General features: G+C 38.8%; 1 protein-coding gene across 1 annotated transcript in view; it reads right to left on the bottom strand.

The window, feature by feature from the left end:
• LOC128684372 (F-box and leucine-rich repeat protein 6) overlaps nt 1-16,084 on the bottom strand; it is a 206,405-nt gene that overhangs the window by 156,227 nt on the left and 34,094 nt on the right. Inside the window, exon 2 of the mRNA XM_053770528.2 lies at nt 454-1,885. Within this exon, the coding sequence (XP_053626503.2) occupies nt 454-1,535 (1,082 nt within the window). The 5' untranslated portion in view covers nt 1,536-1,885. The remainder of the gene's footprint in view (nt 1-453; nt 1,886-16,084) is intronic.

Below are 16,084 nucleotides of genomic sequence, written 5' to 3'. Positions count from 1 at the left end.
TGTATGGTCATTAAACCTTATTTTTAAAACTTACAAAAAATCAGAACACTGAAAATTAAAATCTATGAAGACCAGAAATATTGTACAGAGAATATCTAAAAAATATATAAAAAAAAAATGAGTAGACTAGAAAGCTATTTCACAGGTACTGTACTGTCCTGTAAACTGAAATGATACTGACAAGCACACTGCTGAAAGTATTGAAGATAATGTATAACCAAAGACAGGAGGATGAGAAGACTAAACAGGTTAAAGAATATAAAGTACCAATTTTCAAAGAGGAGTAAGTAAATATATCACAACAGATGAAAAGATCAAATCTGTACACAAAAATGAAAGCAGAAGGATACCAGAAAAAGCTGGATATCAAAGCTAAAGCTAGGATTTTGCAGGGAATCTACTTGAAGCTATCCAGTAATCTAACACATGAATAGCACTATGCATTCTACTTACCTCAGAAGCAATGGAATTGTTCCCACACTATGAGTGGCCATGTCCAGGATTCTAAATAAAATAGTATTCGGCAGTTTCCATGCCCACGGTGACTGTGGTTCACCATTCACTTCACTTAATACTGGACCCCACTCAACAAATTCTGTTACTTTTTTCCGTTTTCTTCCCTCCCCTGAAGATATGAAATTATCACTGTCACTGCCCTGGGAACTTTTTCTTTTTCCAGGTCCCTTTTTACTTGGACTAGAATTAACACTTGAAGTTCGATTTGCTGTGGGTACATCTGCAACAGTACGTGAGTTGTTGTCTTTATTTACAGGATGAGTCATTTTAATTTTCATTATTATGCCACTCACTTCCGAGTCTTGAGATATTTCACTCTGGTAATGCATCTTCCCAGACTGTTTACGTTTACGAGGTTTACGCTGCACATTTGGGTCCTTGTTTCTTTTTGCTTTCACTTTTGTTGCACCACTGTATCTATTTTTCACACTTCCATCAACCATCAAATCATTTTCATTTCTTGGTTGTGGATCATTAGCATGTCTTCTGTGGTCCTCACAAAGAATACAGGAACAATCATCACGACGTTCACTTTCTCTGGTGCCACTTAGATGAGTGTGTCTGTTGCCTGCATTGACAGTGATGTCCATTTTCTCAACATACATTTCATCTTTTATGCCATCCACATATACTGCTGGACTACGTGGTGGCTGCTGATCTGGAGAGATTGGTTGATCTGATGGAACGGATTGATCAGGAGTAATTGGTTGATCAGGAGTTATGGGCTGGTCCGGTGTCATTGGAGTGACTGGCTGGTGGTCAGATGATGGGGTAATGGGTTTCATCCCAACATCTTCTTGAGTATTATACTGGTATGGAGTTGATCCCGCCGAAGGAATGGATGACGGTGTGGACCCAGCAGATGGGATGGAAGATGGTGTTGATCCTGCAGAAGCTGTTGTTAATACGCTTGGAGGTGAGCTCATATTATCATCAGGTCCTGACATGGGACTAAAGCCTTTAGGGTCCATGTCCATCGCTGCCATTCTAGAATCTAATCCAAGGCTCTCTGTAGGCATTTTAGTTTGTGTTTCTAGAAATTATTACAAAAAAATGTGGTAACTGCCACTTATTTCTCAAAGAAATTTTTAACAGAGCACAACTAATGTGGCTCAAACAAGAATTAAACTATGAAAACCCAGAAGCTCTGGAGTCACCAGTAGCTTCTCATAACCTTAAACCCAGTGGCACAAGACCATAATAATAATGGTCTACACCAGACCATATTGTCTGTATTCTGGGAGTAACAGTGGTGGCAGAAAAGGCATTGAGAATTTAGACGACACTAGCACTGGCAAACTTCCATCGAGGTGACGTGCCTTCTTCACTTAATGTTGCTGCAATGATGAAGCATCCTCAGTATAATGTTCTGAAAATATCAATGTAACAATCAAAAAAAACAGGTACAGTATGTGGCATTCATTATCACAAGTCATTATAAAATAATAAAGTTTGTCTGATCTTGTGCATCATTATTTCATGAAACACAAAACTATTACTACTGTACTACATTTTGAATATTAACACAAAATTCAAGACAAAAAATGTCTGTAAATGAATGGCTATGGGCCTATAAATGGCAGTAAAAAGACACTTCCAGCAACAAAACCTTTTATTAATCTGACATGTCACCTACTGGGGGCAGAATACATAAAAAAAAGTGGTATACAGTTTGCTGTCACTTGACTCAAACAACTGTGCCCAACATTTTGTCAGTCATACACTTTATTTCTATTCAATATATACCTGTGACTGGTTTCAAGTCTCTTCCTACTCCTTCAGACATTCCTGGGGCCAGGTTTTTTCTGTTGTTCATACCCACAGGGTGTAATAAATCTAATCAAAATTGATACGAGTTTTATGCCATATAGATGTCTCCTTTATAGTATACTGTGTATACAAATGTAATGTCATTATTAATTAGTACAGACATAAGTCTACATGTATGAAAATACAGACAATTTATTTGCCTTGACACCCTATTCTTTTGAAGGCTATATTCACTGAGAGATGTATGTCTCTAAGTGCATGTACACTGAGAATTTACTTCAATACCTATTTTAGAGATTAAAATATTCTTGACTAATGATGAACAGGTCATGCATAGCCTTTATAACCTTCATCTAGTCAACAGGCCTTAAACACAACTAATCAACCAACTATCCTCATTACTTGCTCTATGTAACCTAAAGTTTTAATGTAACATACTTATGCATGAGGCCAGATACAGATATGTAAAAATAGTTATTGGAAACATGTTAGCTCAAGAGATAGATACCACTAGGAGTGAAAATACATTGGATTTGATCTTCATGAACAACGAAAAACTAATCAAATACCTAACAATGACCAAACAACAAATTGTAAGGCTGGAAAACTTCAGCAATGGTATACAAAAAGGGATGTACAGTAAATTTAACATCAACAATCAGAACTGATTGGGAAAAAAAAATATCAGACATCAGACAAACCCTGGGAAATAGCCATGAGCACCCTAAACCTTCACCAGTGCTTGGAAAAACTGAATACAGATACCTACAAGGTGTGTGTAAAATTTATACCCCTGAGAGAGCCTAAAATATTAAAAACAGAAAGAAAGCACAGAAGAAAGTACAAAAAAAACTTACTGAACTGCTCTGAAATGCAAATACATCACAACAAAGGAAAGATAACCTTTGCCGAGATATTACAAAGTTAGAACCGAAACTGAAGTTTTCATGTCAGATGGAAGAAGCAAACAGGGAAACAAAAAGCTGTTCAGGATATTGCTAAAAAAAAAAAAAAATATTTCTACACATATGCAAAATCCTAGTTAAGAACTACATGTAGAACTGGACCACTAATTACAAAAAGTTCATGAACATATGATGAAAATTAAAAAAGTGAAATTCTACAAGATCAATATGAATAAATGTTCATTAATGTTATTACATGAAAACAGGGTGGAGGATACAAAAAAAGTCTGTTACCCTTGAAGACCTTATACAGTGGACCCTTGCCTAATGAACGCATCGCATAACATTAAATCCGCCTAGCAATACATTTTAACGCAAAAATTTTGCCTCGGCTAGCACTAAAAAAATCGCTCAACGAGATTCGTTCGAGATGCATCCACGTGCGGCCTGAGCCCGCCTCACTTGTTCCATGGGTGCCAGTGTTTACAAGCCAGCCACCGCGGTCGCTTCCAAGCATACAATCGGAACATTTATTATTATCACAGCCTTTGTAGCGATTGCACCTGCAAAATAAGTCACCATGGGCCCCAGGAAAGCTTCTAGTGCCAACCCTACAGCAAAAAGAGTGAGAATTACTATGGATATGAAAAAAGAAGTACAATGCCTGCACTTTAAAGGAGGGGTTTGGGATATTGGCAGTTTGGAGGGATATGCTGTGTATCTCTATACGTATATGCTTCTAAACTGTTGTATTCTGAGCACCTCTGCAAAAGCAGTGATAATGTGTGTGTGTGGTGAAAGTGTTGAATGATGATGAAAGTATTTTCTTTTTGGGGATTTTCTTTCTTTTTTTTGGGGGTCACCCTGCCTCGGTGGGAGACGACCGACTTGTTAAAAAAAAAAAAAAAAAAATGAAGAAAGAGATCATTGCTAAGTATGAAAGTGGAGTGTGTGTCTCCGAGCTGGCCAGGTTGTACACAAAACCCCAATCAACCATCGCTACTATTGTGGCCAAGAAAACGGCAATCAAGGAAGCTGTTTTTGCCAAAGGTGCAACTTTGTTTTTGAAACAGAGATCGCAAGTGATAGAAAATGTTGAGAGACTGTTATTGGTGTGGATAAACGAAAAATAGATAGCAGGAGATGGCATCTCTCAAGTGATCATATGTGAAAAGGCTAGGAAGTTGCATGACGATTTAATTAGAAAAATGCCTGCAACTAGTGATGATGTGAGTGAATGTAAGGCCAGCAAAGGTTGGTTTGAGAGATTTAAGAATCGTAGTGGCATACACAGTGTGATAAGGCATGGTGAGGCTGCCAGTTCGGACCACAAAGCGGCTGAAAAATACGTGCAGGAATTCAAGGAGTACATAGACAGTGAAGGACTGAAACCTGAACAAGTGTTTAATTGTGACGAAACAGACCTGTTTTGGAAGAAAATGCCAAGCAGGACCTACATTACTCAGGATGAAAAGGCACTCCCAGGACATAAGCCTATGAAAGACAGGCTTACTCTGTTGACGTGTGCCAATGCTAGTGGTGATTGCAAAGTGAAGCCTTTATTGGTGTATCACTCTGAAACTCCCAGAGTGTCCAGGAAAAACAATGTCCTCAAGGCTAATTTGTGTGTGCTGTGGAGGGCATGGGTCACTAGGGACTTTTTCTATGACTGGTTACACCATGCATTTGCCCCCATTGTGAAAAATTACCTAATTGAAAAGAAATTAGACCTTAAGTGCCTCCTGGTATTAGACAATGCTCCTGGTCATCCTTCAGACGTGGCAGAGCGACTTTCTACGGAAATGAGCTTTATTAAGGTCAAGTTTTTGCCTCCTAATACCACTCCTCTCCTGCAGCCCATGGACCAGCAGGTCATTTCCAACTTCAAGAAACTGTACACAAAAGCTGTTTGAAAGGTGCTTTGTAGTGACCTCAGAAACTCAATTAACTCTAAGAGAGTTTTGGAGAGATCACCTTAGCATCCTCAATTGTGTAAACATTATAGGTAAGGCTTGGGAGGAAGTGACTAAGAGGACCTTGAACTCTGCTTGGAAGAAACTGTCACCCTCACACAGCTATTGCAAGCCGTGCTGGTGACTATTACACTGACAATGTTGTGAAACACTTTAGGAATGTCATAAGGAACGGGAGGTACAGGCCTCTATGGACAGATATGTTGTGTGACAGAGGTCCAGTGACTCTCAAGCTGGTCCTAGTGGCATTAAAAGAAGAAGGGAAGTAACCCTGGAAAAGGACTTGCCACCTCAAGTCCTAATGGAAGGGGATTCCCCTTCTAAACACTAGCACCATCAACACTCTCCCCTCCTCCCATCCCATCAATCATGACCAGATCTTCAATAAAGGTAAGTGTCATGTAACTGTGCATGTCTTCTTCAGTTTGTGTGTATTAAAATTAATATTTCATGTGGTAAAAATTTTTTTTTGTTCATACTTTAGGGTGTCAGGAACGGATTAATTTGATTTCCATTATTTCTCATGGGGAAAATTAATTCACCTAACGATAATTTCGCCTAATGTTGAGTTCTCAGGAACGGATTAATAGCGTTAGGCGAGGGTCCACTGTAATTATTTTTCTGTTTCCCCTGAAGATCACACAGATCAGATAACTGACATAAGTACAAAAGAATAAATCCTGAAGAATATGAAAAAGAAATAGAAAACATACCCACTCATGCAGCACCTGGAATGAATTCATAAGTTCCTTATTTATAAAGAAGTGCAAAATACCACTAGCATAAACATTTAGTATTTTTTGAAGAAAAAGCTTAGATCTCAGCAAAATCCCAAAGGCCTTAAATTTAGAGTGCAGACATTGCTCCTTTGCACAAAGGAGGTAGTAGAACACTAGTCAAAAATTACACACCAATGGAACAGCATAACCTACACAACCCAAACCAGCATGGATCAACAGCAAGAAGATCATGCCTGTCACAGCTACTAAACCACTATGACAGAATTATGAGAGTGCTGGAAGAAAATCAAAGTGAAGACTTGGTATAAACAGATTTTGCAAAGGCATTTAACAAATGCAGTCATGGAGTGACTGCACATTAATTGAAGGCAACAGGCATAGTAGGAAGAGTAAGCAAATGGATTTTAAATTTTCTTACATACAAAACACCAAGAGCAGTAGTAAACGAAGCAAAATCCAGCATTACTAAACTAAAATCTTCGGTACCTCGGGGCACAGTCCTGGTGTCTTTACGGTTTCTTATCCTCACAGAAGACAGATTAAAATGCTTGCAACAATTTTATATCATTTTCAGATAACACCAAAAGAAGCATAAAAATCACCCCAGACACGGAAAAATTGCAAGATATAAGCAAAGTTTTCCAGAAGGCAGTGAAGAATAGCATGACATTCAATAGTGACGAGTTCCAACTTCTTAGAAATGGAAAGAAAGAAGAATTCAAGAGATACACCCTACACATAATGCAAGATCATCAAATGAAATGAAAAGGCCATGTGAAAGATCTGCATGTAATAATGTCAGTTGACCTTTCTTTTAAAGAGCACAATAAGGCAAATATCTCAAAAACCAGGAATATAAAAGGGTGGATAATGAGAACTTTCAAAGCAATCTGTTGCTTAGAGTACTGTTCAATGATAACAGTTCCTTTCAGGGCAGGAGAAATATCAGAGCTGAAGTAAATATAGAGATCATTTATGTTCCATACAGAACCAATAAAGCATTTAAATTACTGGAAATGCCTCAAAGTCCTAATTATGTACTCTCTGGAATAAGACAGAGTTGCATGATAATATATAGTACAAGGAATGTATTCGAGTTTCTGGTCTCAAATTGGCACACTGGCATAACAACATACTGGGGTGACAGATTTAGTAAGGTGTGTAAAATAAACTCAGTGAAAAATAGGGACACCATGGGCACAATAAAAAAAAACACTGTATCAACACCTGTGGGCCCAGATGGTTTAACCCATTCAGGATCCAGAGGCCAAATTTCAAAGTGCACACCAGGGTCCAAGAATTTTCAAAAAAAAATTTTATTTTTTTCTTATGAAATGGTAGAGAATCTTTTTCTGAAGGTAATAAAACAAAAAGTACGAAATTTGATGGAAAATTGACAAAATTATGCTCTCGCAAATTTTGATGTGTCCGTGATATTTACGAATCGGCGATTTTGCCAACTTTGACTCCCATTTTAGGCCAATTACATTATTCCAGTCGACCAAATTCTTAGCTATTTTACTAGTATTACTTCTATTCTATCGACTGAGCACAAGAAATCGCCAAGTCAACTGTTTCAACTACAAAATAAAGTGATCAGAAATTGGTAATTTGACCAATTTAACACAAAGTTCAAAATATTCCAATCTCAAAATAGGGTCCAGAATAAACAATGTAGGTATTCCTAGCATTAAACTAACATTTCCTCTGTTCATTAGTTATGTTTTCAGGCTTTACAAATGAATTCCATTTTTATTTTTTATTCACATAATGAATTTTTATTCAAACCAAAAAATAGAAGATTTACTGTTATGCAATATTGTAATAATTGTATAAATATCATCACCACATTAGTGAATGTATATTAGACCCACCAGCTGGCGTGTATTAGACATGTGACGTTGTTTGTTTACTCTTGAACATCGGCAAAAATTTAACACTTCCACTACTTTGAGCTCAATCAAAATCATCTCTATTTCTGTAATATGTCTTCCATTCTATCAAATGAGACCAAGAAATCGCAAATACAACTATAAAAAACATACGAAAAAACACTGCAAACTCGCTGTTTTAATAAAAAAATCACAGTCTCAGTTTTTTTCTCTCACTATACACTGTGTGTTGCAGGATTTGTTTTATGTGGTGCACACATACCACATAAATGTATTCTCTCATATCTAGGCCCAAATTTACCACTCACAGCTTATCGGAGTGAGTTGAGCTCATGGCGTAGATCTACGGTTTGGACCCTTGACGTAAAGCCGTAGATCTACGGCACGGACCCTGAAAGGGTTAACACTCTACCATAAAATACCAGAAAAACTGCTGAAACAAATGTACAGTGGACCCTCGACTAACGCTATTAATCCGTTCCTGAGAGCTCATCGTTAGTCAAAATTATCGTTAGTCAAGTTAATTTTCCCCATAAGAAATAATGGAAATCAAATTAATCCGTGTAGGACACCCCAAAGTATGAAAAAAAAAATTGTTTTTACCACATGAAATATTAATTTTAATACACACAAACTGAAGACATGCACAGTTACATGACACTTACCTTTATTGAAGATCTGGTGATGATTGTTGGGATGGGAGGAGGGGAGAGTGTTGATGGTCTTAGTGTTTAGAAGGGGAATCCCCTTCCATTAGGACTTGAGGTGGCAAGTCCTTTTCCGGGGTTACTTCCCTTCCCTTTAAATCTCTCAAACCAACCTTTGCTGGCCTTAAATTCACTCACATCACCACTAGTTGCTGGCATTTTTTTCATTAAATCGTCATGCAACTTCCTAGCCTTTTCACATATGATCGCTTGAGAGATGCTATCTCCTGCTATCTGTTTTTCGTTTATCCACACCAATAACAGTCTCTCAACATCTTTGAGTACTTGCGATCTCAGTTTCGAAAACATAGTTGCACCTTTGGCAAGAACAGCTTCCTCGATTGCCGTTTTCTTGGCCACAATAGTAGCGATGGTTGTGTACAACCTGGCCAGCTCGGAGACACGCACTCCACTTTCATACTTAGCAATGATCTCTTTCTTCATATCCATAGTAATTCTCACCCTTTTTGCTGTAGGGTTGGCACTAGAAGATTTCTTGGGGCCCATGGTGACTTATTTTGCAGGTGCAATCACTAAAAAGGCTGTGATAACATGAAATGTTCCGATTGTATGCTTGGAAGCGACCGCGGTGGCTGGCTGGCTTGTAAACACTGGCCAGAAGTGGACGCGTCTGACGGAACAAATAGTGTTGGTCGAGTTTTTTAGCGCTAGTTGAGGCAAAAAATTTGCGTTAAAATGTATCGCTAGTCGGATTTATCGTTAATCGATTCCATCGTTGGTCGAGGGTCCACTGTATTAGTCTTCAATAGGACACTAGACATAAAGCTCCACCAAATGCTGTATTAACCAGGCTGTGATGGATATGTGAGCCAGCAGGCTGCCAGCAATACCAGCAGTGCTACTCCTGTAGCACTGATGTTCCTGCTGTTTCCTGTTCCTGAAGCATGGCCCTGGGTCATGCTACAGGAGTAGAGAAAACTCTAGGAGCCCTTCAAAGGTAAGCCTCTGGAAGCATGATGAAACTGATGCCTTGGCAGGAGACACACACTAGAATATTATATTTTAGGCTCCTCAAACATCCAACCATTTAAACAAACCACACAGGAAATGGTAAATCACTTCATTGTTAATTAGAAAATATCTGAAATCTTGAGATTATATCCACATTTTGTAATGTTTAGATGAATAAACTTGATATCTGATGAGATTCTAATGTATAGACTCTCCTGACTTAATGATGGAGTTCCATTCCTATGACCACTTTTGTAAATGAATTCGTCACTAAGTGAGGAGCATACTATAATGGTGTTGGGTTTGTTTCAGCCATCTTTGATATTGTTTTAATGTCACCTCTGCACCATTTATAACATTTCTGGTATATTTTTAAATGTTTATAGAGCAGTGTACTGTACAGTAGGGCCCTGCTTTACGGCGTTTCACCTTACGGTGTTCCGCTAATACGGCAATGTCAAATTATGACCAAAATTTGCTATATGGCAAACAGTCTTTCAAATACAGCGCGCCCCACCCGGTTTGTTTACATTCTCGGTGAGCACGTCTATTATGTCAGGAAACTTTCCAAAATTTCAAGTGTTTTAAAGTTACTGCGTATTTTATATGTACTCTTATAATTATACTTATGTGTATCTGTACCTAAATATACTTACACACTGTGCTGGTGTGCAGGTACACATTAAAATCGCTAAGTCTCTCTACTCATGACGCCAATACTACGTAATAATAATCACTCTTGGGCACATTAAATGTCTTATTTTACATTAATATAGGCATTTTCATTAATCCATCTATGATATTTTCCTCAAAATTATTTATGAAACCCATTAAATAGCATATAAATATGATACATACACTCACAGGATAAAAACTGACGTAAATATGAGATTTGCTTACAAAGCAGCTGTGTAGGTAGTGTTGGAAGAATTACGTTTTCTCTAGTCAAACTGGGAGATTACTGTGGAAAAATTTATAACTAACAAAAAAAGGCACGATACCGTGACTGGAACGATACACAAATAACCCGCACATAAAAGAGAGAAGCTTACGACGACGTTTCGGTCCGACTTGGACCATTTACAAAGTCACACTAACCAGAAGTGGAGCAGGACGGCTATATACAGGCAGGAAGAGGTGGTGGTAGTTCTTGTACTACTACTACTACTACTACCACCACCTCTTCCTGCCTATATATAGCCGTCCTGCTCCACTTCTGGTTAGTGTGACTTGGTAAATGGTCCAAGTCGGACCGAAACGTCGTCGTAAGCTTCTCTCTTTTATGTGCGGGTTATTTGTGTATTGTGTAGAAAAATATTCTTTTCGTATGCCTTCACTCTATATATAGCAATTCACGACCCTTGTGGGTTTAGTGCTTTTTATGATAATATAATAGTAATAATAATAATACAGTATAATAATAATATCTTTACTCACTCTAAAAATGGTGTGTTGCTGTTTGTTTATTCTGTACTAACTTGTACAACTTGTACACAATGTAAGAGTATTTGCATTGTGAGGTAATTATTATTATAATAAAAAAAATATTGAGGTAAATGTTTTACAAACTCTTACAAACATACGTGAATGAACTAAAAGTAGACACATATTTATATGCATTTATTTCGCCTGACCAAGTGATCGCCCACTACCTGTTCAGTGTGTGTTCTTACATTGTCTGAACTCTGTGTCTCGTTCTCTCTCTCATTAACTAGTTAGCTCTCAATGACGATGGCGTCTAAGCTTAGCTGTGATAAAAAGAGGAGTCGTAAGACTCCAAGTTAGAGGATGATGGTGTGCCATTCTGATTTTATTCAATAAACACCCTGCCACTCACCTCTCACACATTAATATTAATATTTTAAGGTAAGTGATAAGTGTACTCTGTGTGTATCTTACCTTTTATATTTTTAATGCCTATTTCTATTGCTAACTTAACATAAGTTAGTGTAAACTTGTTGTCTGGCATTTATTGCATATTTTGTGTGCTCTGATAATAATACTTGTGGAGCTGTGTGGTAGCCGGGTGGAGGGACAACATTACGTTTTCTCTGCTCAGCCACCAGAGAAAACATGTATGAATCTGCATTTGGCCCAGCCACTCCCCCACTCCGCTTTTGTTTACAATTTTCGGCATGAATTATTCATTACTTCTCCCTTCGTTTATGATGGCATCTAAAGGTAGTTGTTAGAAACGATTAAATTCAGTGAACAAGTTATGTCAATGCTAATACAGTGGACCCCCGGTTAACGATATTTTTTCACTCCAGAAGTATGTTCAGGTGCCAGTACTGACCGAATTTGTTCCCATAAGGAATATTGTGAAGTCGATTAGTCCATTTCAGACCCCCAAACATACACGTACAAACGCACTTACATAAATACACTTACATAATTGGTCGCATTCGGAGGTGATCGTTATGCGGGGGTCCACTGTAATATGGCTCTGGGCCACAAAAAGGCAATCAAGGAAGCTGTTGTTACAAAAGGTGCAAATGTGCTTACAAAACAGAGATTGCAAATACTCGAAGATGTGGAGAGACTGTTGTTGGTGTGGATCAACGAGAAATAATTATCAGGAGATAGTGTTTCACAGTCAATTATATGTGAAAGGCAAGGCAACTGCTTGTGGATCTCATTAATAAAATGCCTCCAACTAGTGCTGATATTGATGAATTTAAGGCCAGCAAAGGCTGGTTTGAGAGATTTAAGAGTCGTAGTGGCATACACAATGTGATAAGGCATGGCGAGACTGCCAGTTCTGACAAAAAAGTGACTGAAAAATATGTGCAGGATTTTTAAGGGGTACATAGAGGCTGAAAAATTAAAACCACAACAAGTGTTCAATTGTGACGAAACCGGCCTGTTTTGGAAGAAATTGCCAAACAAGACCTACATTATTCAGGAGGAAAAGGCACTCCCAGGACACAAGCCTATGAAAGACAGGCTAACTCTCATGTTTTGTAGTAATGCTAGTGGGGATTGCAAAGTGAAGCCTTTACTGGTGTATCACTCTGAAACTCCCAGAGTGTTCAAGAAAAACAGTGTAGTCAAGCCTAATTTGTGTATAATGTGGAGGGCAAACAGTAAGGCATGGGTCACTAGGGACATTTTCCATGACTGGTTCTATCAAGTGTTTGGCCCCAGTGTGAAAAAATACCTCCTGGAAAATAAGTTGGAAATCAAGTGCCTCCTTGTATTTGACAATGCTCCTGCTCATCCTCCAAACTTGCAAGAGCGAATTGTGGGGGAGTTTAGTTTTATCAAAGTGAAATTTTTGCCCCCTAACACCACTCCTCTCCTCCAGCCCATGGACCAGCAGATCATTTCAAATTTCAAAAAACTGTACACCAAAGCAGTGTTTCAAAAGTGCTTTGAAGTGACCTCAGACACTGAACTGACCCTAAGAGAGTTCTGGAAAGATCACTTCAGTATCCTCAGTTGCAGAAACCTTATAGGTAAGGCTTGGGAGGGGCTGACTTGCAGGACTTTGAATTCTGCTTGGAGAAAATTGTGGCCACAATGTGTACAAGAGAGGGATTTTGAAGGGTTTGGGGCTAACCCTGAGGAGCCTATACCAGTTGTGGAATCTATTGTGTCATTGGGAAAGTCCATGGGGTTGGAGGTTAGTGGCAAGGATGTGGAAGAGTTGGTGGAGGACGACAATGAAGAGCTAACCACTGATGGGCTGCAAGAGCTTCATCTGCAACAGCAACAGACCACAGCTGAGGAAATTGCTTCAGAGGAGGGGTAAGAGAGATGGAGGAAGTTGCCTTCTTCAATGATTAAGGACATTTGTACAATGTGGACAAAGGTGCAAGCCTTTATGGATGAACATCACCCTGGCACAGCTGTTGCAAGCCATGCTGGTGACTTTTACAATAACAATGTTGTGTCCCATTTTAGGGAAATCTTAAAGACACGCCAGAAACAGAGCTCTCTGGACAGATTTTTGGTGCGACAGGGGTCCAGTGACTCTCAAGCTGGTCCTAGTGGCATTAAAAAACAAAGGAAGGAAGGTAACCCCAGAAAAGGACTTGCTACCTAAAGTCCTTATGGAAGGGGATTCTCCTTCCAAACAATAATACACCTTCATCTTCTTCTCTCCTCCCGTCTCATCACTCATCAATAAGTCTTCAATAAAGGTAAGTGTCATGTTATGAATTATTAATGTATTTATTCTGCATGTCTCATTGTTTTCTGTGTAGGAAAATTTATATTTCATGTGAAAAAAATTTTTTTTTTTAATAATTTTGGGTGTCTGGAACGGATTAATTGGATTTCCATTATTTCTTATGAGGAAAATTAATTTGGATAACGATAAAATCGGTTAAGGACACGCTCTCTGGAACGGATTAATATTGTTAACTGAGGGTCCACTGCAATAGAATGAACAAAACAGCACGACACACAAATAACCAGCACACAGGAGAGATAAGCTTACAGCGACGTTTTGGTCGGACTTGGACCATTTACAAGTCACACTAACACAAAAGAGTGAGGAAGCCAGTATATACAGACAGGGGACAGGGATGGAACGTAAAAAGGAAAAAAAAAGTAGTAGTGCTAGTGGAAATAGTACAGGTCGGCTATTACTGATCCGGCAATCACTAATTGGGTTTCATCACTAATCCAGCACTAATATCGGCTGGCTAATTTCGGCATTAATTTCGGAACACTCTGATCCAGCAAAAATCACTAAACTGGCACCTCATAGGTCCCAATGAAGCTGGATTAGTGATGGTCGACCTGTAGTAGAAGTAGTGGTAGTAGACAGTAGGGAGAGTAGTTTTAGTGCCACAATAAATGGAAAAGGGAGTCAAGGGTGAAGGGAGGCAACAGTAGTGGTAGTAGCAGTAATAGGGTGGTAGTAGTAATAGTAGAAGAGGGATAAGTCTAAAGAAAAAAGAATGCTACAGGAGAACTCAGGGCCCACAATGGGTAGGACCAAAAACACAGGGGAAGTGGGGAGAATGAAGGACAGAACACATTTAGGGACAAGAAAGGAAAACAAAGAAAGAAATAAGGTGAAAAAATAGGAAGGGAAAATAGGTAGGGAGAGGAGGAGGAGGAGAAGAAAGGATAAGGTCAAGTCACAAGTGTTCTGAAGGTTGGAGCACTGGATAGCATAATGAGAAAGGAAGGCATCTACAGACACAAAGCCAGGACTAATATTCATGCTAGGAAAGTTTTGTATAAGGGATGCTTCAACAAGACAGCGACTGTGAAAGCTAGACAGTTTTAGCAGAGGAACAATTAATAGGATGACTGTGATTTCTAACAAAAGAGAAAAGTGGAGTCAGCAAGCCTAACATTTTTTCTGTGTTCATTAAGTCTGTCAGAAAGAGAGCAGCCAGTTTCTCCAAAGTACTGAAGAGGATAAGAGGAACATGTAATAGAGTAGACACCAAGGGAATCTATAGCAGGAGAGGTACAAACTAAAGTACTGCAAAGGGTGTTAGTTAGGCAGAAAGTAAGTTTGATGTCTAAGGAATGGAGAGAGTTATTGAAATTAGATAGACTGGAAATATAGGAAAGGCACAGAACAGATTTCACAAGAGTAGAGAGTTTAGGAGAGAAGAAAGTCCATCTAGCACATGAACAGGCAGAGTTTATGAAATCGAAAGGGTAGCCAAGATGAAAGAACGAATTGTGAAGGGTGGAAATTTCCAATTCAAGAACAGAGGGTCACAAATGCAGAGGGCACGGAAAATGAGAGAAATAAGAACATTTTTCTTGACAGGAGAAGCATGGTAAGAAATTCGGCTTTAAACTCGATGGAAGAAGAGTGTTAAGGGCATCGACAAATGTTTGGAAGAGACTAGTCATGGGACCAAAGAGCAAAGTTGTCATCTACATACCGGAGCCAGAGGGAAGGGTGCATGCAATGGTAGGAAGGAAAACAGTTTTGAAGAATTCCATATAAAGGTTAGCAAGAACAGGGAATAGAGAGCCCATAACAACACCGAAGGTCTGATAATAAAATTTACCTTGAAAGAAAAAGGATTGAGTCCATACAATGGCAAATAAGATCAAGAAAGACATCAGAAGGTATAGAGAGATTAAGTAAACCTTCATTGGCCTTCACTCTGAGAAAATTAAGAACATCATCAAGAGGGACATTAATGAAGAGGGACTCAACGTCAAGACTAAGCATCTTACAGGTTGGGAGAGGGTGAACGCTTTCAATGGTGAGCAGGAGAAAAAGTACCAAGTAAGGGAGTAAGAATTTTGGCAAGCCAAAAGGCAAGAGAATAAGAGACAGAACCTCTGGAGAATATAATGGGATGCAGAGGGATATCAGGTTTATGAGTTTCAGGAAGACCATAGAAATAGGGCAGAGACAAATAACATGGAAACACTGAACAAAGTCAAAATCAAGAGGACAAAGATTGGGGAGAGTCTGAAGTTTATTGTTGAAAGTTCTCTTGATGTGAACAAGAGGGTTGGAAACAAGAGGAGTGTAGGTACATGAGTAAGAAAGCAAGGCTTCAGCTTTGACGAGGTAATCCTCACGATCAAGGACAACCACCAAATTGCTTTTGTCAGAAGAAAGGATGACAATACTGGCATTAGACTTAAGAGAAGAAAGGGCAAGTTGATAGCAAC

This window comes from Cherax quadricarinatus, chromosome 4 (assembly GCF_038502225.1).
Source record: "Cherax quadricarinatus isolate ZL_2023a chromosome 4, ASM3850222v1, whole genome shotgun sequence".
NCBI classification, from domain to species: Eukaryota; Metazoa; Arthropoda; class Malacostraca; order Decapoda; family Parastacidae; genus Cherax; species Cherax quadricarinatus.
The sequence above is the reverse complement of the archived record's forward strand: the minus strand, read 5'-3'. Positions and strand labels throughout refer to the sequence as shown.